The sequence below is a fragment of the Aquarana catesbeiana genome, linkage group LG08, assembly GCF_042186555.1.
Source record: "Aquarana catesbeiana isolate 2022-GZ linkage group LG08, ASM4218655v1, whole genome shotgun sequence".
NCBI classification, from domain to species: Eukaryota; Metazoa; Chordata; class Amphibia; order Anura; family Ranidae; genus Aquarana; species Aquarana catesbeiana.
The window spans coordinates 8,326,363-8,342,934 of record NC_133331.1 but is presented as its reverse complement, the minus strand read 5'-3'; the positions used below and the strand labels follow the sequence as shown (position 1 = coordinate 8,342,934).

The window sequence follows — 16,572 nt, the reverse complement described above, 5'->3', positions numbered from 1 at the left end:
AGCAGCATTTCTAGTAATGCAGTTTCTTGGAAGGCGGTGTCTTTTTATTTATTTATTTATTTTTTTATTTGAGGAAGTGCTGCAAAATGTGAGGCCCAGCGCAGCAGAGTTACATTTTTTTTAAGCAACGGTTGTGTTTATTTTTTTTTTTTTGATCTTTGATTTTTTTTTTTTTTTTTTTTAAATGAATTGTATCTTTTGAAGAACAGTGAATGGTGTGTGTGTGGTGTTTTTTTTTTTTTTTTAAGTTAATTTTTTTTTTTTTTTAAATGATATTCATGCTTTTTGCATAATTTGGCGCCCGGGTTAATTAGTCATGGGGGTTTGGATCCACATTGTTTGGATTCACTGATAAGAGGAACGCATGCAAATACATTTTTTGACAAATTGCAGGAGCGGTAATGAAGATTTCCCTGTAATGCTGCCAGCTCTATCCGTAGGATGCAGCAGAGCCGCTGAGGGTGAAACGCTCGATCACTTTAGGGGAGGGGGAGGGGGGGGGGAGAATTGTGTTTGGTGGTTATGATACCTTTTTAAGTGTTCCTGAATGAAAGTTATGAATTATATATTTTCACCCTTTTGTGTTTTCCTATCGATTATTAAAAGCCGGTGTGATGTGTTTTTTGAGCTGACGAGCGGATAGATTCTGGTAGTTGAGTGCTTTCCTAATCTATGCTTTGATGTAACGTTTAAGTATCGTTTTAATTGATGATCGATGACAGCAAAGCTTCCTTTTTCTTTTCTTTTTTTTTTTTTTTTTTTTTTTTTTTTGGCAGCTCTTTTCGGCTTTATGAAAATAAGCAGCATGTTTCCAGCAAGACTTTGGCAGAAACAAAAAGCCTCTAATGTTACAATAAGTTTAGGTGCGTTTTATACATTTTGAGCAAAAAAATGCATAATATTAACCACTTAGGGCCAGTTCACACCATAGAAACGCAGTCCAGATGCGCTCCAGATGCTTTTTTGCATGCACGTTTTTGATGCGTTCCAGTGCGTTTTTGGTGCGTTTTTGATGCAATCTAGTGCTTTTTTTTTTCCTTAACCTTAAATAAAAAACATGGGCGTTCCAGTGTGTTTTTGGTGCGTTCTCGTGAGTTTTTGATGCTTTTTACAGCGTTCCAGTGCAGGAAAAATGCAGCATGTTCTACTTTTTTTTTTTTTTATGGAATTGGAACACACTGGTGTGAACTATGCCGTTGAAAACCACATAACCTACTTTCTATGCGTTTTTGATGCAGAAAAAAAAAACGCGCTGGACTGGTGAGAACTGGCCCTTACCGCTGTAAACGTTGCGATTTACCGGGATTATGGCTGAAGCTGTCCGCTATAACCCCGGGACTGTTTTTTTTCAGCAGACGGCCGGCTTTCTCATGAGCTGCTTGAATGGTTTCCAAAATGGCAGGAGGGGACACATCTCTCCACCATCCCCCCCTCCCCCTCCAGCAGCTGGCTCTCTCATGAGCTGCTGGAACGGCTTCTGAAGTGGCCAGAGGGGGCGTGTCCAACACCCGCAAACCCCCCCCCCCCCCCCCCCCCCAATCCGCTCACTGCTGTTTCTCGAGCTTACCGTTTCCTCCGGTACGCCCAAGAAACGATCCGGCGGTGCGGTCATTTGCGCCCATAGGCAATCGCAGAATAGATCCTCTCTGTTCCACTCTATGGCCTTGGAGGACTGGAGCGACGTCACTTCCCGTCCAGGCAGGAAGAAGATATTATGAGATATATATATATATATATATATTATAATTTTTTTTTTTTTTTTTGTGAAAGATCAAATTTTTCTTTTTGATCTTTTGCTTTTAAAGGTAGAGGAGAGATTTGGGGTCTTTTTGAGCTCAGATCTTTCCATAAAGAGGACCTGTCATCATTATTTCTATTACAAGGGATGTTTATATTCCTTGTAATAGGAATAAAAGTGATATATAAATATAAATAAACTAAAGGGACAGTGTAAAAATAAAAAAATTCAAGTGCCCCCATTCCATGCTTGTGTGCAGAAGCGAACGCCATGTGTGTAAGCCTCGTGCACATATGTTAAACGGTATTCGCACCACACATGTGAGGTATCCCCGTGAACTTTGGAGTGAGAGCAATAATTCTAGCACTTAGACCTCCTCTAACTCTAAACTGGTAACCTGTAAAGGCGTTTAAAGCGTCGCCTATGGAGATTTTTTTTAAGTCGGAGTCTGCCTGTCAGTTTCATACACAATCTGGTAGCTGCAGCCACCGGATTGTGTGTGTGAACCCCCCCCCAGGTACAGACCTGACAGCAAAAGGGTTAATCGAGGATATATGATGGCAAAGCTTTTTTTTTTTTTTTTTTTCCCTTTTTTGGCAGCCTTTAGGCCTTATGAAAATAAGCAGCATTTTTCTCTGCCAGAATTTGGCAAAAAACAAAAGCCTGTAATGTTAATGGTTGGGGGGGGGGGGGTGTTGCATGCTGAAGGTGTGGTGTGTTTATTTGTGTTTGTGTGTTTTTTTTTTTTATTTTTTTTTATTTCATTTTTTTACTTTAAGGCTGCATTTACACTTAGGTGGTTTAATCGCCAAGACTCTGCCCACAATTTCAAAATGCTAAAATTACAACTCTCACAATGTGAATTTAAGGTGCGGTTCCTCCATGATGACATCACAGAGCTGGTGGATGTTAGAGACTTTGCGCTCCTCCACCTTCCGTTTGAGGATGTCCCACAGATGATCAATAGGGTTTAAGTCTGGAGACATGCTTGGCCAGTCCATCACCTTTACCCTCAGCTTCTTTAGCAAGGCAGTGGTGGTCTTGGAGGTGTATTTGGGGTGGTTATCATGTTGGAATACTGCCCTGCGGTCCAGTCTCTGAAGGGAGGGGATCATGCTCTGCTTCAGTATGTCACAGTACATGTTGGCATTCATGGTTCCCTCAATGATCTGTAGCTCCCCAGTGCCGGCAGCACTCATGCAGCCCCAGACCATGACACTCCCACCACCATGCTTGACTGTAGACAAGACACACTTGTCTTTGTCCTCTTCACCTGGTTGCCCCCACACACGCTTCTCACCATCTGAACCAAATACGTTTATCTTGGTCTCCTCAGACCACAGGACATGGTTCCAGTAATCCATGTCCTTAGTCTGCTTGTCTTCAGCAAACTGTTTGCGGGCTTTCTTTATCTTTAGAAGAGGCTTCCTTCTGGGACGACAGCCATGCCGACTAATTTGATGCAGTGTGCGGCGTATGGTCTGAGCACTGACAGGCTGACCCCCCACCCCTACAACCTCTGCAGCAATGTTGGCAGCACTCATACGTCTATTTCCCAAAGACAACCTCTGGATATGACGCTGAGCACGTGACCTCAACTTCTTTGGTGGACCATGGTGAGGCCTGTTCTGAGTGGAACCTGTCCTGTTATACCGCTGTATGGTCTTGGCCACCGCGCTGCAGCTCAGTTTCAGGGTCTTGGCAATCTTCTTATAGCCTAGGCCATCTTTATGTAGAGCAACAATTCTTTTTTTTCAGATCCTCAGAGAGTTCTTTGCCATGAGGTGCCATGTTGAACTTCCAGTGACCAGTATGAGAGAGTGAGAGCGATAACACCAAATTTAACACACCTGCTCCCCATTCACACCTGAGACCTTGTAACACTAACGAGTCACATGACACCGGGGAGGGAAAATGGCTAATTGGGCCCAATTTGGACATTTTCACTTAGGGGTGTACTGACTTTTGTTGCCAGCGGTTTAGACATTAATGGCTGTGTGTTGAGTTATTTTGAGGGGACAGCAAATTTACACTGTTATACAAGCTGTACACTCACTACTTTACATTGTAGACAAGTGTCATTTCTTCAGTGTTGTCACATGAAAAGATAAGAAGAAAAGATTTACACAAATGTGAGGGGTGTACTTACTTTGTGAGATACTGTATGCGCTAAAATACATTAAAAAAAATAAAAAATTCTGAAAAAGCAGAAGCTCAAACAGGAGTATCATGTATAAGAGGGCTAATAGGGATAAAAGCGATTAAAAAATAAAAGACAAAGTGTAAAAATAAAATAAAAGACAAAGTGTAAAAATAAAATAACTAAAAGAATTATTTATTTATTTTTTAAAGCGCCCCCATCCCCCTGTGCTTGCACGCAGAAGCGAATGCATACATAGTTTGCACTCCTGTGTATGTAAATGGTGTTCAAACCACACATGTGAGATATGGACTGCGATCGTCAAGAGTAAGAGCAATAATTCCAGCCCTAGATCTCCTCCGTTACTCTAAACTGGTAACCTGTAAAGGAGTTTAAAGTGTCGCCTTTGGAGATTTTTAAGCGCCGTAGTTTGCCGCTATTCCACAAGCCGATGCAAACCTGCGTCACCTATGGAGATTTACCGTAGTTTGGCGCCATTCCACGAGCGGGCGCAATTTTAAAGCGTGACATGTTTGGTATCTATTTACTCGGTGTAATGTCATCTTTCACATTTTACAAAAAAAATTGTAGTAAGTATTGGGTTTTTGGGTTTTTTAATTCAAGAAAGTCTCACCCCCCCCCCCCCCTCAAAACAAATCGCATTTGAAAAGTTTCTGCGCAAAGACGGTGTGACATAAAAAAATTTGCAACGACCGCCATTTTATTCCCTAGGGTATCCGCTAAAGTATGTGTGTGTATTTGCTAATTCTCTAGCAATTTTTTTTGATTTTTATATGTAGGAGAGAAGTGTGAGAAGAAGAAGTGTGAGAATTGGTTTGTAAACCTGTAAGCAGATTTAAGTGTTCTAAAAGCCTTTCCTGGAGCAAACCACAACCCCTCCCCCCCTTCTGTACACAAATCCTCTGATGGTTCAGTCATTGCAGTTCGTTCTTTTATTCTTTTTTTGTTACTATTGCTGTGACTTCAGGGCTTAAAGTGATTGTAAAGGTTCGCACTTTTTTATAAACAACGTCATACTTACCTCCACTGTGCAGCTCGTTGTGCACAGAGTGGCCCTGATCCTCCTCTTCTGGGGTCCCTCGGCGGCTCTCTCAGCTCCTCCCCACATCAGATATCCTCCTAGTAGAAGTGCTCCACCCGGGGAGGGGGGGGTTACCGTGCAGGCGCGCTCCCAAGTCCAGCATTTGCGTCCACAGACCTGAATGCCGCACCCCCCAGCCCCACCCCCGCGTCTTTGGATTTGATTGACAGCAGCGGGAGCCAATGGCTGTGCTTCTATCAATCTATCCAATCGAGAGATAAGAACCCCAGACAGAGGTGAAATTCCTGAGTAAAACGGGGGGGGGGGGTTGTGTCGGCCGAGGGGGGCGGTCACTGCCAGGTGTTTTTTTTTTTTTTTATTTACCTTAATGCATAGGATGCACGAGGTTTTACAACCCCTTTTAAGGCTGCATTCACACCGGAGTGTCTTTTCAGCTCTTAAAACGCCGTAAATAACGCCCAACAAGCAAAATTCTATTCATTTTAATGGCACCTGTTCTAATCTGAGCGTTTTTGTCACCTGAAGCAAAATGATCCAAAAAACGCCCTAAGCTCAAAAAAGCAAAAACAAAAAAAAGTGAGCTTCTTTGTGGCAGGTTTGTTTGTTTGTTTGTTTTTTTTTTCTGCCTTTTTACATTGGTGACCTGAACAAAAACGCGCGACTTTGAAACGCTCAGGTGTGAACGCAGCCTAAAGGAGACCTAAAGTCACACGCTTTCATTCTGCAACATCAGCGTTGTAATAACAAAAGGATTCTTATTATTTTTGGAAATCCAATATAAGATTACTCAAAAAAAAAAAAAACAAAAAAAAAACGTTGAATGCTGCCTGTCTGCCGGTCATCTCTGTCCGATACTTTGCAGCTTCTCCGTTTTTTTATTTTTTTGCTTTACTTTTGCAGCAAATGGAAATTTTTGGTGCCAAAACAGAAATAAAAAAGAATTCTATATAATAAAATGATTTATTATATATATATATATATATATATATATATATATATATATATATATATATATATATATATATATATATATATGTCTCTATCTCTATCTCTATCATCTCTATCTCTATCATCTCTATCTCTATCATCTCTATCTCTATCATCTCTATCTCTATCATCTCTATCTCTATCATCTCTATCTCTATCATCTCTATCTCTATCTCTATCATCTCTATCTCTATCTCTATCTCTATCTCTATCATCTCTATCTCTATCTCTATCTCTATCATCTCTATCTCTATCTCTATCTCTATCATCTCTATCTCTATCTCTATCATCTCTATCTCTATCATCTCTATCTCTATCTCTATCATCTCTATCTCTATCATCTCTATCATCTCTATCTCTATCATCTCTATCTCTATCATCTCTATCATCTCTATCTCTATCATCTCTATCATCTCTATCTCTATCATCTCTATCTCTATCATCTCTATCTCTATCTCTATCTCTATCATCTCTATCTCTATCATCTCTATCTCTATCTCTATCTCTATCATCTCTATCTCTATCTCTATCATCTCTATCTCTATCATCTCTATCATCTCTATCTCTATCATCTCTATCTCTATCATCTCTATCTCTATCATCTCTATCTCTATCATCTCTATCTCTATCATCTCTATCTCTATCATCTCTATCTCTATCTCTATCATCTCTATCTCTATCATCTCTATCTCTATCATCTCTATCTCTATCTCTATCATCTCTATCTCTATCATCTCTATCTCTATCATCTCTATCTCTATCATCTCTATCTCTATCATCTCTATCTCTATCTCTATCTCTATCATCTCTATCTCTATCATCTCTATCATCTCTATCTCTATCATCTCTATCTCTATCTCTATCATCTCTATCTCTATCTCTATCATCTCTATCTCTATCTCTATCTCTATCATCTCTATCTCTATCTCTATCATCTCTATCTCTATCTCTATCATCTCTATCTCTATAAATAATTTTCATTGTCACAATTGTCATTGTGGCGCAGCTGATCACGTGGTAAAGCGCGCGCTGTGATTGGCCCCAAATCGGTAATTTCAACTTTTTCTAACCAGTTTTAGATAATAGACGGCTACAGCGCGCGCTTACTTTTGCCCAGGAGGGTGTACATGGGCGTGTCCTCCCCGTAATTGGGAGCCCTTCGAACTCTGCTGATCACCGATTTGGGGCCAATCACAGCGCGCGCTTTACCACGTGATCAGCTGCGCCACAATGACAGCTGTAAACACAGGCCGGTTATCGGCATTCCTTTCCTCACACTGACAGCGTGAAGAGAGGAGAGTCGATAACTGGCTTTGTGTTGAAGGGACATCTACACTGACGATCGGCGCACATCAGTGAAGGAGAGAAATAACCCATTTGCAGCATTTTATAACAAACTATGAAAAATTTTTCTTGTGGTTTTTTTTTTTTTTTTTTTTTTTTCAAAACTTTCGGTCCTTTTTTCGTTTATTTAGCAAAAAAAAAAAAACAAAAAAAAACCCAGCAGTGATTAAATACCGCCAAAAGAAAAGTTCTATTTGTGTGGAAAAAAAAATGATAGAAATGTCCTATGGGTACAGTGAAGCATGGACTGCGTAATTGTCATTCAAAGTGTGACAGCGCTGAAAATTTGGCACGGGCAGGATGGGGGGTTGGGTGGAAAAGTACCCGGTAGGCAAATGGTTAATTAATATCATGATTTTAAATAAATATGAATTTTATTGTCGGCCATTATCCGGGTGGGTTCACCGTTTCAGGTCCGAATTTTTGGACTAAAAAACGGAGCCAAAGACGCACAGGAGGACGCCTTCCGCTGTGTGCGCTCCACCGCTGCCCCGGAGATGTCTGAACCGCCTCCATTGAGAGCCGATCTCACACAGTCTCCTGTCATGAGAATTGGAAAGTGAGGAAACTCCACATCCGATTCGCAGTAGTGTGAACCCGGCCTAAAACTTCTGGATCCTTCAGAATGATGGCAGTGGGCTGGAAATAGGATTCAGTGTTTGTAATTCTTATATATGGTTTAAATTTTGGCAAAATACGCACTTTAACCATTTCCCGACCAGCCGCCGCAGTTGTACTGTGTCAGGCTGGCTTCTCCTGCGCGAATCGCTGTCAGCATTCCCACCCCCCACACATTTAACCCTTTGATCGCCCCCTGGTGTTAACCGCTTCCCTGACAGTGACCTACAGTAATCGGTGCATTTTTATAGCACTGATCACTGTATAAGTGGTCCCAAAAAAAGTGTCCGATCTGTCCGCCGCAATGTCGCAGTCCTGATTTAAAAATCGCAGATCACCGCCATTACTAGTAAAAAAAAAAAAAATAATAATAATAATAATGCCATAAATCTATCCCCTATTTTGTAGACGTGATAACTTTTTGCGCAAACCAATCAATTTCCGCTAATTGGGATATTATTATTATTTATTTTTTTTTTTTTTTTTACCAAAAATATGTAGAAGAATACATATTGGTCTAAACAGAAGAAGAAATTATTATTATTATTTTTTTTTTTTTTCAAAATTGTTGCACTTTTTTTGTTTATAGCACAAAAAGAGGTGATCAAATACCACCAAAAAGAAAGCTCTATTTGTGGGGAAAGAAGGACGTCAATTTTGTTTGGGTACAGCGTCGCACGACCGCGCAATTGTCAGTTAAAGTGACGCAGTGCCATATCGCCAAAAAAATGGCCTGGTCAGGAAGTGGGTAAATCCTTCCGGGGCTGAAGTGGTGAACTATGATGATGTCCAGCTGCAGGTATCACTCTGATACCGTTTTTAGTAGAGCCAACAGTCATCTCTCCTGTAAAAGCAATCCTATTGGCTAACTAGCCCCTGGATTGCTTTTATAAGCAAATCTACCTTCTGCGGCTTTTTGCCGGCCGATCGGAGAGCTAAACAGAGACTAGGGATCGGCTTTCAGCTATGGTAACCCAGAAGCAATGACATGACATCACTTCCAGGAAGGGGCGGGGTTACCTGGATGTAAACGGCACCATTTTCAAAAATCAAAAAACACGATCTTGGTGTTTTTTTTTTTTTTTTTTTTTTTTAATAATTTTAAGAGCAGAGGAGGGATTTGGTATCTTGTAGACCCCGGATCTCACAATTAAGAGTCCCTACCACTGTCTATTACCCTCACAAGGATGTTTACATTCCTTGTTACAGCAATAAAATTTATTTTAAGGCGACAATGCACAAATAAATTGTTAAAAAAAAAAATTAAATTGAGCCCCCCCCCCCTCCCGCACCCGTTGGTCCCGCACGCATAGAAACCGCAATCCTCCCACGCATGTGAGGTATCACCACGAACATCAGATCACGGGGCAGTAATTCCAGCACCGGACCTCCTCTGTACATCTGAAGTAGTAACCTGTAAAGGCTTTTAAAATGTCGCCTATGGATAGTAAAATTTTTCGTGTGGCGCCATTGTACGAGCGTACGCAGTTTTTTAAAGCGTGACATGTTTGGTATCTATTTACTCGGCAAAACATAATTTGTTTATATTTTACCCAAACATTTGGGTTATGCATTGTGTTTTTTGCATTCAAATTAAAAAATTTTAATTTTTTTTTTTTCCCTGACACTAATATTAACCTTTTGACCTTGACCCAAACACTAATCCTGGCACTGAGCTACATCAAACCCTGATCTAGATATTTAAAAAAAAAAAAATGTGAGGGATGGGGGCGCTATCAATTTTTTTATTTTTTTGTTATTTTTGTTTTATATGCTGTACATTGTAAAAGAATTAAGGATGACAGGTCCTCTTTATGGAGAGATCTGGGGTCAAAAAGACCCAAAACCTCTACTTTTACCTTTTTTGCTTTTTAAAAAAAAAAAAAAAAAAAGATTAAAAAAAATGTTGTTTTGATATTTTACTTGAAAAACTTGTTTACTTTCACCCAGAACCAGAAGTGATGTCATGACGTTGCTCCGGTCCTCCAAGGCCATAGAGATGATCAAAGCGTATCTACGCTTTGATCACCTGCGTGACTAGCCGGCGACACGGATAACAAGTCCTCCTTTATGGAGAGATCTGGGGTCAAAAGGCCCCAAATATCTCCCTTTTTTTTTTTTTTTTGCCTTTTTAAAAAATAAAAATTTGTTTTACTTCTGCCCTAGACCAGACGTGATGTCATGACGTCAACTCTGGACCTCCAAGGCCATAGAGGGGATCAGAAACGATCTGGTCTCTGTTTGCTTTCGTGACCAGCCGGCCGCACTGTAGGGTTGTTTCTCGGGCGCACCGGTAAAAACTGTAAGCCCAAGAAACACTGCTTTGCAACTGCTTGTAGAGCACTATGGGGTTAAGACAGGTGACAAGGCGGTGAAGCAAAGCCCGAGTTCTCGAGGCCTAAAATCTTAAAGCCGGCAGGAAACTGTCATTTTTAGGAGTGATTTGCCATACCAGGCGCCCATATTCTCCATAGAGGCTCCCATGTTTTCCATAGAGGCTCCCATGTTTTCCATAGAGGCGCCCATGTTTTCCATAGAGGCGCCCATGTTTTCCATAGAGGCGCCCATGTTTTCCATAGAGGCGCCCATGTTTTCCATAGAGGCGCCCATGTTTTCCATAGAGGCGCCCATGTTTTCCATAGAGGCGCCCTTGTTTTCCATAGAGGCGCCCTTGTTTTCCATAGAGGCGCCCATGTTTTCCATAGAGGCGCCCATGTTTTCCATAGAGGCGCCCTTGTTTTCCATAGAGGCGCCCTTGTTTTCCATAGAGGCGCCCATGTTTTCCATAGAGGCGCCCATGTTTTCCATAGAGGCGCCCATGTTTTCCATAGAGGCGCCCATGTTTTCCATAGAGGCGCCCTTGTTTTCCATAGAGGCGCCCATGTTTTCCATAGAGGCGCCCATGTTTTCCATAGAGGCGCCCATGTTTTCCATAGAGGCTCCCTTGTTTTCCATTCTCCATACAGGGTCCCATGTTTTCCATACAGACTCTTTCCATACAGATGCCCCATATTTTCCATACAGGCTTCCTTTTTAAACTTTTAAATCATTTTAGGCCTGAAGATTACACAAAACCCCCAAACATGATATATTTTCTGAAAGCGGACACCCTAGAGAATAACCTAGCGGTGGTTCCAATTTTTTAGCCACACTATATTACCCCAAAGGTCTAGGAGACGCAAAATTTAAGATAAAAAAAAAAAACGCACTAAAGTGAATTTTAGGGCAAACAAACGCAATAAACTATCCGCATTTTTGGTAAAATATAAAAGATGAGGTTGCACCGAGTAAACGGATACCCAACATGTCAACCCTTAAATTTTGTGTGCGCCCGTGAAATGGCGACATACTTCAGTACCCCCTATATTTTCTATAGGCGACACTTCAAAAGCCCCCTATATGTCATCAGTTTAGTGTTATGGAGGAGGTGTGGTGTTGGAATTATTGCTCTCACTCTGATGTGGGCGACGATCTGGAACGTGTACAGTGCCTTGAAAAAGTATTCACACCCCTTGACATTTTCCACATTTTGTCATGTTACAACCAAAAACATAAATGTATTTTATTGGGATTTTATGTGATAGACCAACACAAAGTGTCACATAATTGTGAAGTGGAAGGAAAATGATAAATGTTTTTTCTGTTTCAATCGTTTTTATTAATGTTTTAAAAAAAGAGTAGAAGTAACGAGCGAGCACTGTGCAGAGCGGTGAACAATCTCCGCAAGCTCTGTTCAGACAATGGTACAGAGGTGGCGGGCGGGGGGGGGACAAAACATCAAATCTTAGCAATTGGTGGGTATTCGTTAGCATTTGACCACCATCAGAAGTGAACCAGAATAGCATATTTTGTGGTTGAACGTTGGGTATAAAACATCAAAACGATTTGTGGACGCTAGGAAGTGGTCTTCCATACGATCACCCCTTGGATCATAGTGTGGGACAACAAAACCCAAGATATCGAGGTCAAGATCATCTTAAATCCCTGGAAGTAGGCCCAACATGAAGTAAAGCCCACGTCCAGCGACCGCGGTTCCCAAAGTATTCCCCTTTGCCAAGCATTGTAACGGTTCCACAAAGGGACCCCTGCCCCCCAAATACAAACATCAAGAACTTAAATAAAAAAGAAAAAGTTAAGAGGACGTGATGCCAAGGCTGTCCAAAGTTAAGAGAACAAAAAAAGACAAAAAAAGGAGAAGTGAAGAAGAAAAGAAATGAACCTGTCTGGGGATCCTGCATCAACTTATTCGTATTGTAAGATTCAGTCATTCGGTGCCTGTAAGTAAGTAAGCCAAGGGTACCATATTTTGGCAAAAATGAATTGTTTTTCTCGTAGGACACTCACTATTTTCTCATTCAACCTGATCCATGTGAGTTTTCGTTTTGCTGTCGCAATGTCCATGATGGGCCTTTTCCATGCTATTGTGATTTTGGCTGCTAAAAATATAAAGTAGATCAAGGTGTGAGTATGTTGTGGACATGATAAATGGTTTTCAAAATTTTTTACAAATAAGTATGTGAAAAGTGTGTGTGTGTGTGTGTGTGTGTGTGTGTGCGGCATTTGTATGGCGCCCCCCGGAGTCAATACTTTGTAGAACCCCCTTTCTCTACAAGTCTTTTTGGGGATGTCTCTACCAGCTTTGCACATCTAGAGAGGACATTTCTGCCCATTCTTCTTCTTTACAAAATATCTCAAGCTCTGTCAGATTGGATGGAGAGCGTCTGTGAACAGCAATTTTCAAGTCTTGCCACAGATTCTCAATGTGATTTAGGTCTGGACTGTGACTGGGCCATTCTAACACATGAATATGCTTTGATCTAAACGATTCCATTGTAGCTCTGGCTGGATGTTTCGGGTCGTTGTCCTGCTGGAAGGTGAACCTCCACCCCAGTCTCAAGTCTTTTGCAGACTCTAACAGGTTTTCTTCCAAGATTGTCCTGTATTTGTCTCCATCCATCTTCCCATCAACTCTGACCAGCTTCCCTGTCCCTGCTGAAGAAAAGCATCCCCACCACATGAAGCTGCCACCACCATGTTTCACGGTGGGGATGGTGTGTTCAGGGTGATATGCAGTGTTAGTTTTGCTTTTAGGCCAAAAAGTTGAATTTTGGTCTCATCTGACCAGATCACCTTCTTCCACATGTTTGCTGTGTCCTCCACATGGCTTCTCACAAACTGCAAACAGGTCTTCTTATGACTTTCTTTCACCAATGTCTTTCTTCTTGTCACTCTTCCATAAAGGGCAGATTTGTGGAGAACACGACTAATAGTTGTCCTGTGGACAGATTCTCCCACCTGAGCTGTGGATCTCTGCAGCTCCTCCAGAGTTACCATGGACCTCTTGGCTCTTCTCTGATGAATGCTCTCCTTGCCCGGCCGGTCAGTTTAGGTGGACGGCCATGTCTTGGAAGGTTTGCAGTTGTGCCATACTCTTTCCATTTTCTGATGATGGATTGAACAGAGCTCCGTGAGATGTTCAAAGCTTGGGAGATTTTTTCATAACCTAACCCTGCTTTATACTTCTCCACAACTTTATCCCTGACCTGTCTGGTGTGTTCCTTGGCCTTCATGATGCTGTTTGTTCACTAAGGTTCTCTAACAAACCTCTAAGGGCTTCACAGAACAGCTGTATTTATACTGACATTAAATTACACACAGGTGGACTCTATTAACTGATTAGGTGCAATTGGTTTCACTAGATTTTAGTTAGGGGGATCAGAGTAAAGGGGGCTGAATACAAATGCCCCTCCACACTTTTCACATATTTATTTGTATCATTTATCATTTTCCTTCCACTTCACAATTATGTGACACTTTGTGTTGGTCTATCACATAAAATCCCAATAAAATACATTTATGTTTTTGGTTGTAACCTGACAAAATGTGGAAAATTTTCAAAGGGTATGAATACTTTTTCAAGGCACTGTATACCAATCGACGTTTTCAGGTGTAGGCGTCCCCGACGCATGTGTTTATGTTCTTGCGTATATGTGGTTTACCTTATATGTGTTACCTTAAAGTGCTACCAAACAGAGAAGTGATAATTGCCATAATTAACTTGCATAAATGATATATAATATAGTGAATTTTTTTTTTTTTCTTTAATCCCTGAAGTCTCTTATTCCTGAAGTGCTGTTGTGTGGTCACATGATCTCTCCCTGTTCTTTGACATCTGCAGGGAAAGATCCTCAGGGGAGGAGCTTCTATTGCTCTGACGTATTCCTCTACAGTGTGAATCTGTGGCCGACGAGCCCTGATTGGTGCTGTGCCAGCCACATGACTAAAAAAAAGTTTCAGAAGAGTAATTCAAATTTTTAGATATAGTTATCAAGTAAATGTTTTACAGCTTCCTAGAATTCAAATGTGTATTTTTGTGCATTAATATGGTGTGGGCGGAGTCAGATGATTGACACTAGCTTTCATTCTGGCCAGGCGGCCTCTGCATCCAAGGCTCCCCTTTTTTTTTTTTTTTTTTTTTTTCCTTGCAAGTATTCGCAATTACATTTGATATATTTTAATACTGATTTATATTAAAACTAAGCTTTGTGAGTTTCTTAGTGAGTGTAATCGGCCTACTATATCCCGCCCCCCCATAGTGTTTAGCAATAGGAGGACATAAAATAAAAGAAGCGGTCAATGCAATTTTTGTGGGAAAAAATACACTTTTTTTTTTTTTTTAAACATTTTAATGAAAAAAAACCAACCTGTATATGTAACTTTTTTTTTTTTTTGTAAAATAATAAAATAAAAGATACTGTCACGCCGAGTAAATAGAGACCAGACCTATCGATCTTTAAAAATTGCGCACGCCTGCGCAGCGGCGACAGACTTCATAAATTTTATTATCCATAGGTGATTCTATAAAAACCTTCTACAGGTTACCACTTTTATATCTACAGAGGAGGTCTGGTGCTACAATTACTGGCCGTAATCTGAGGTTCGTGGCGTGGGACGATCGCTGTTTGCATGCGTGCGGGACTGCGCGCTAGCACAGGGGGACGGGCATGTTAAATTTTTTAGGAAATAAAGAAAAATTTAAAGCAACAGTGTAAAAATCAAAAGGATAAAATACATTATTTTAAAAAAATATATATTTTATTTTTTTTATTTTTTTTTTTTTTACATTTGATCACTTTTATTGCTGTCACTAGTACTATAAACCTCTTAGTGACAGCAATAGGCAGTGACAGGTCCTCTTCATGGAGAGATCTGAGGTTTATAAGACCCCCATATCCCTCCTCTGCACTTGAAAGCATTCAAAACGCCAAGATCAGCGGACTTTCAATTTTGCCAAAAAATGGCGCCAATGACCTCCCAGGTAAACCGGAAGTGATGTCATTGCTTTCGGGATATCATAGTGGAGACCTGATCAAAGCCGATTCCGGCTTTGTATGGGTCTCTGGTCAGATGGCGAACATGCCGGCTGGTAGCTCGGGTCTCTCAGTGGGTTGGGGGAGCCTGAGAGAAGTGTGGGGGTGGGGTGTTGGGGGTGTAGAGTCTGGGAGTCCCCTCCCACTGCTTGCAATATCTATGTGGCAACCCCAGTTGCTATTACAAGAGAGCCGACCGCCCACTTAAAAAAAAACGGTACCAGGGCGATGCCTGCAGCTACAGATCACCCCGAACCGAAGGCAAACGACGTACCAGATACTTGATTTGGCGGCAAGTGGGAAATTGAAGAAGCTAAAAAAGTTAGAAGCTGATTGGCTGCCATGCACAGCTGCACCAGATTTTGCTGCTCTCTCCGGTTTTAGTAAATCCCAATCACTGAACGCGTTTTTTTTTTTTTTTCTCTTACAGGTTTCGAGAGTATTTTAGAAGGGCTGTTCGGGCCGGGATTACTTCAAGATCTCAGCTTATTCAAAGGTTTGCCATTTTATTATTATTATTATTATTATTGTTTATTATTACTATAAAAAAATATAGATCTATATATTAGAGCTGCACGATTAATCGCAGTTCAATCGTTATCGCAATTTTTTTTTTTTTCCCCCCTCATTGCGATCTTTCTATGCAAAGAATTCTCTTTGCTCTTCTAAAGCCACAGCCCTCAAAAGAAAGGAGAAAAAAAAAAAAAAACAGGCAGTCTGCCAAGAATCACTTTTTCAAACCATTCTTTAGCAGTGGAAGTAAACATTGTAACAATTTGTCAATGGAATGGACTTCCTGTGTAAATGAGGAAAGTTTAACCACTTAAACACTAAACCTTTTTCTGACATTTGTTGTCTTTTTTTTTTTTTGCTAGAAAATTACGTAGAACCCCCAAACATTATACATATATAATAATTAAAGTCAAATTATATATATATATATATATATATATATATATATATATATATATATATATATATATATATATATATTATACATTTTTTTTTAGTAGAGACCCTAGAGAATAAAATGGTGGTTGATGCAATATTTTATGTCACATTTGTGCAGCGGTCTTTCAAATGCAATTTTTTTGGAAATAATTAAAAAAACAACAAAAAAACTAACCAGTAAAGTTAGCCCAATTTTTTTTTTTTTTTTGTATAATGTGAAAGATTTTATGTTGCGAGAATCGTGATCTTTTTATTCTAAGCAAAAAAAATCGTGATTCTCATTTTGGCCAGAATCGTGCAGCTCTCTCTGTATGTGTGTGTATATATATATATATATATATATATATATATATATATATAT

The 16,572-nt window shown here is 40.4% G+C and overlaps 1 protein-coding gene across 1 annotated transcript in view; it reads left to right on the top strand.

Moving 5' to 3' along the window:
• LCOR (ligand dependent nuclear receptor corepressor) overlaps positions 1-16,572 on the top strand; it is a gene marked incomplete in the record, with an annotated part of 73,989 nt that overhangs the window by 16,708 nt on the left and 40,709 nt on the right. Inside the window, 1 exon segment of the mRNA XM_073595470.1 lies at positions 15,691-15,756. Within this exon segment, the coding sequence (XP_073451571.1) occupies positions 15,691-15,756 (66 nt within the window).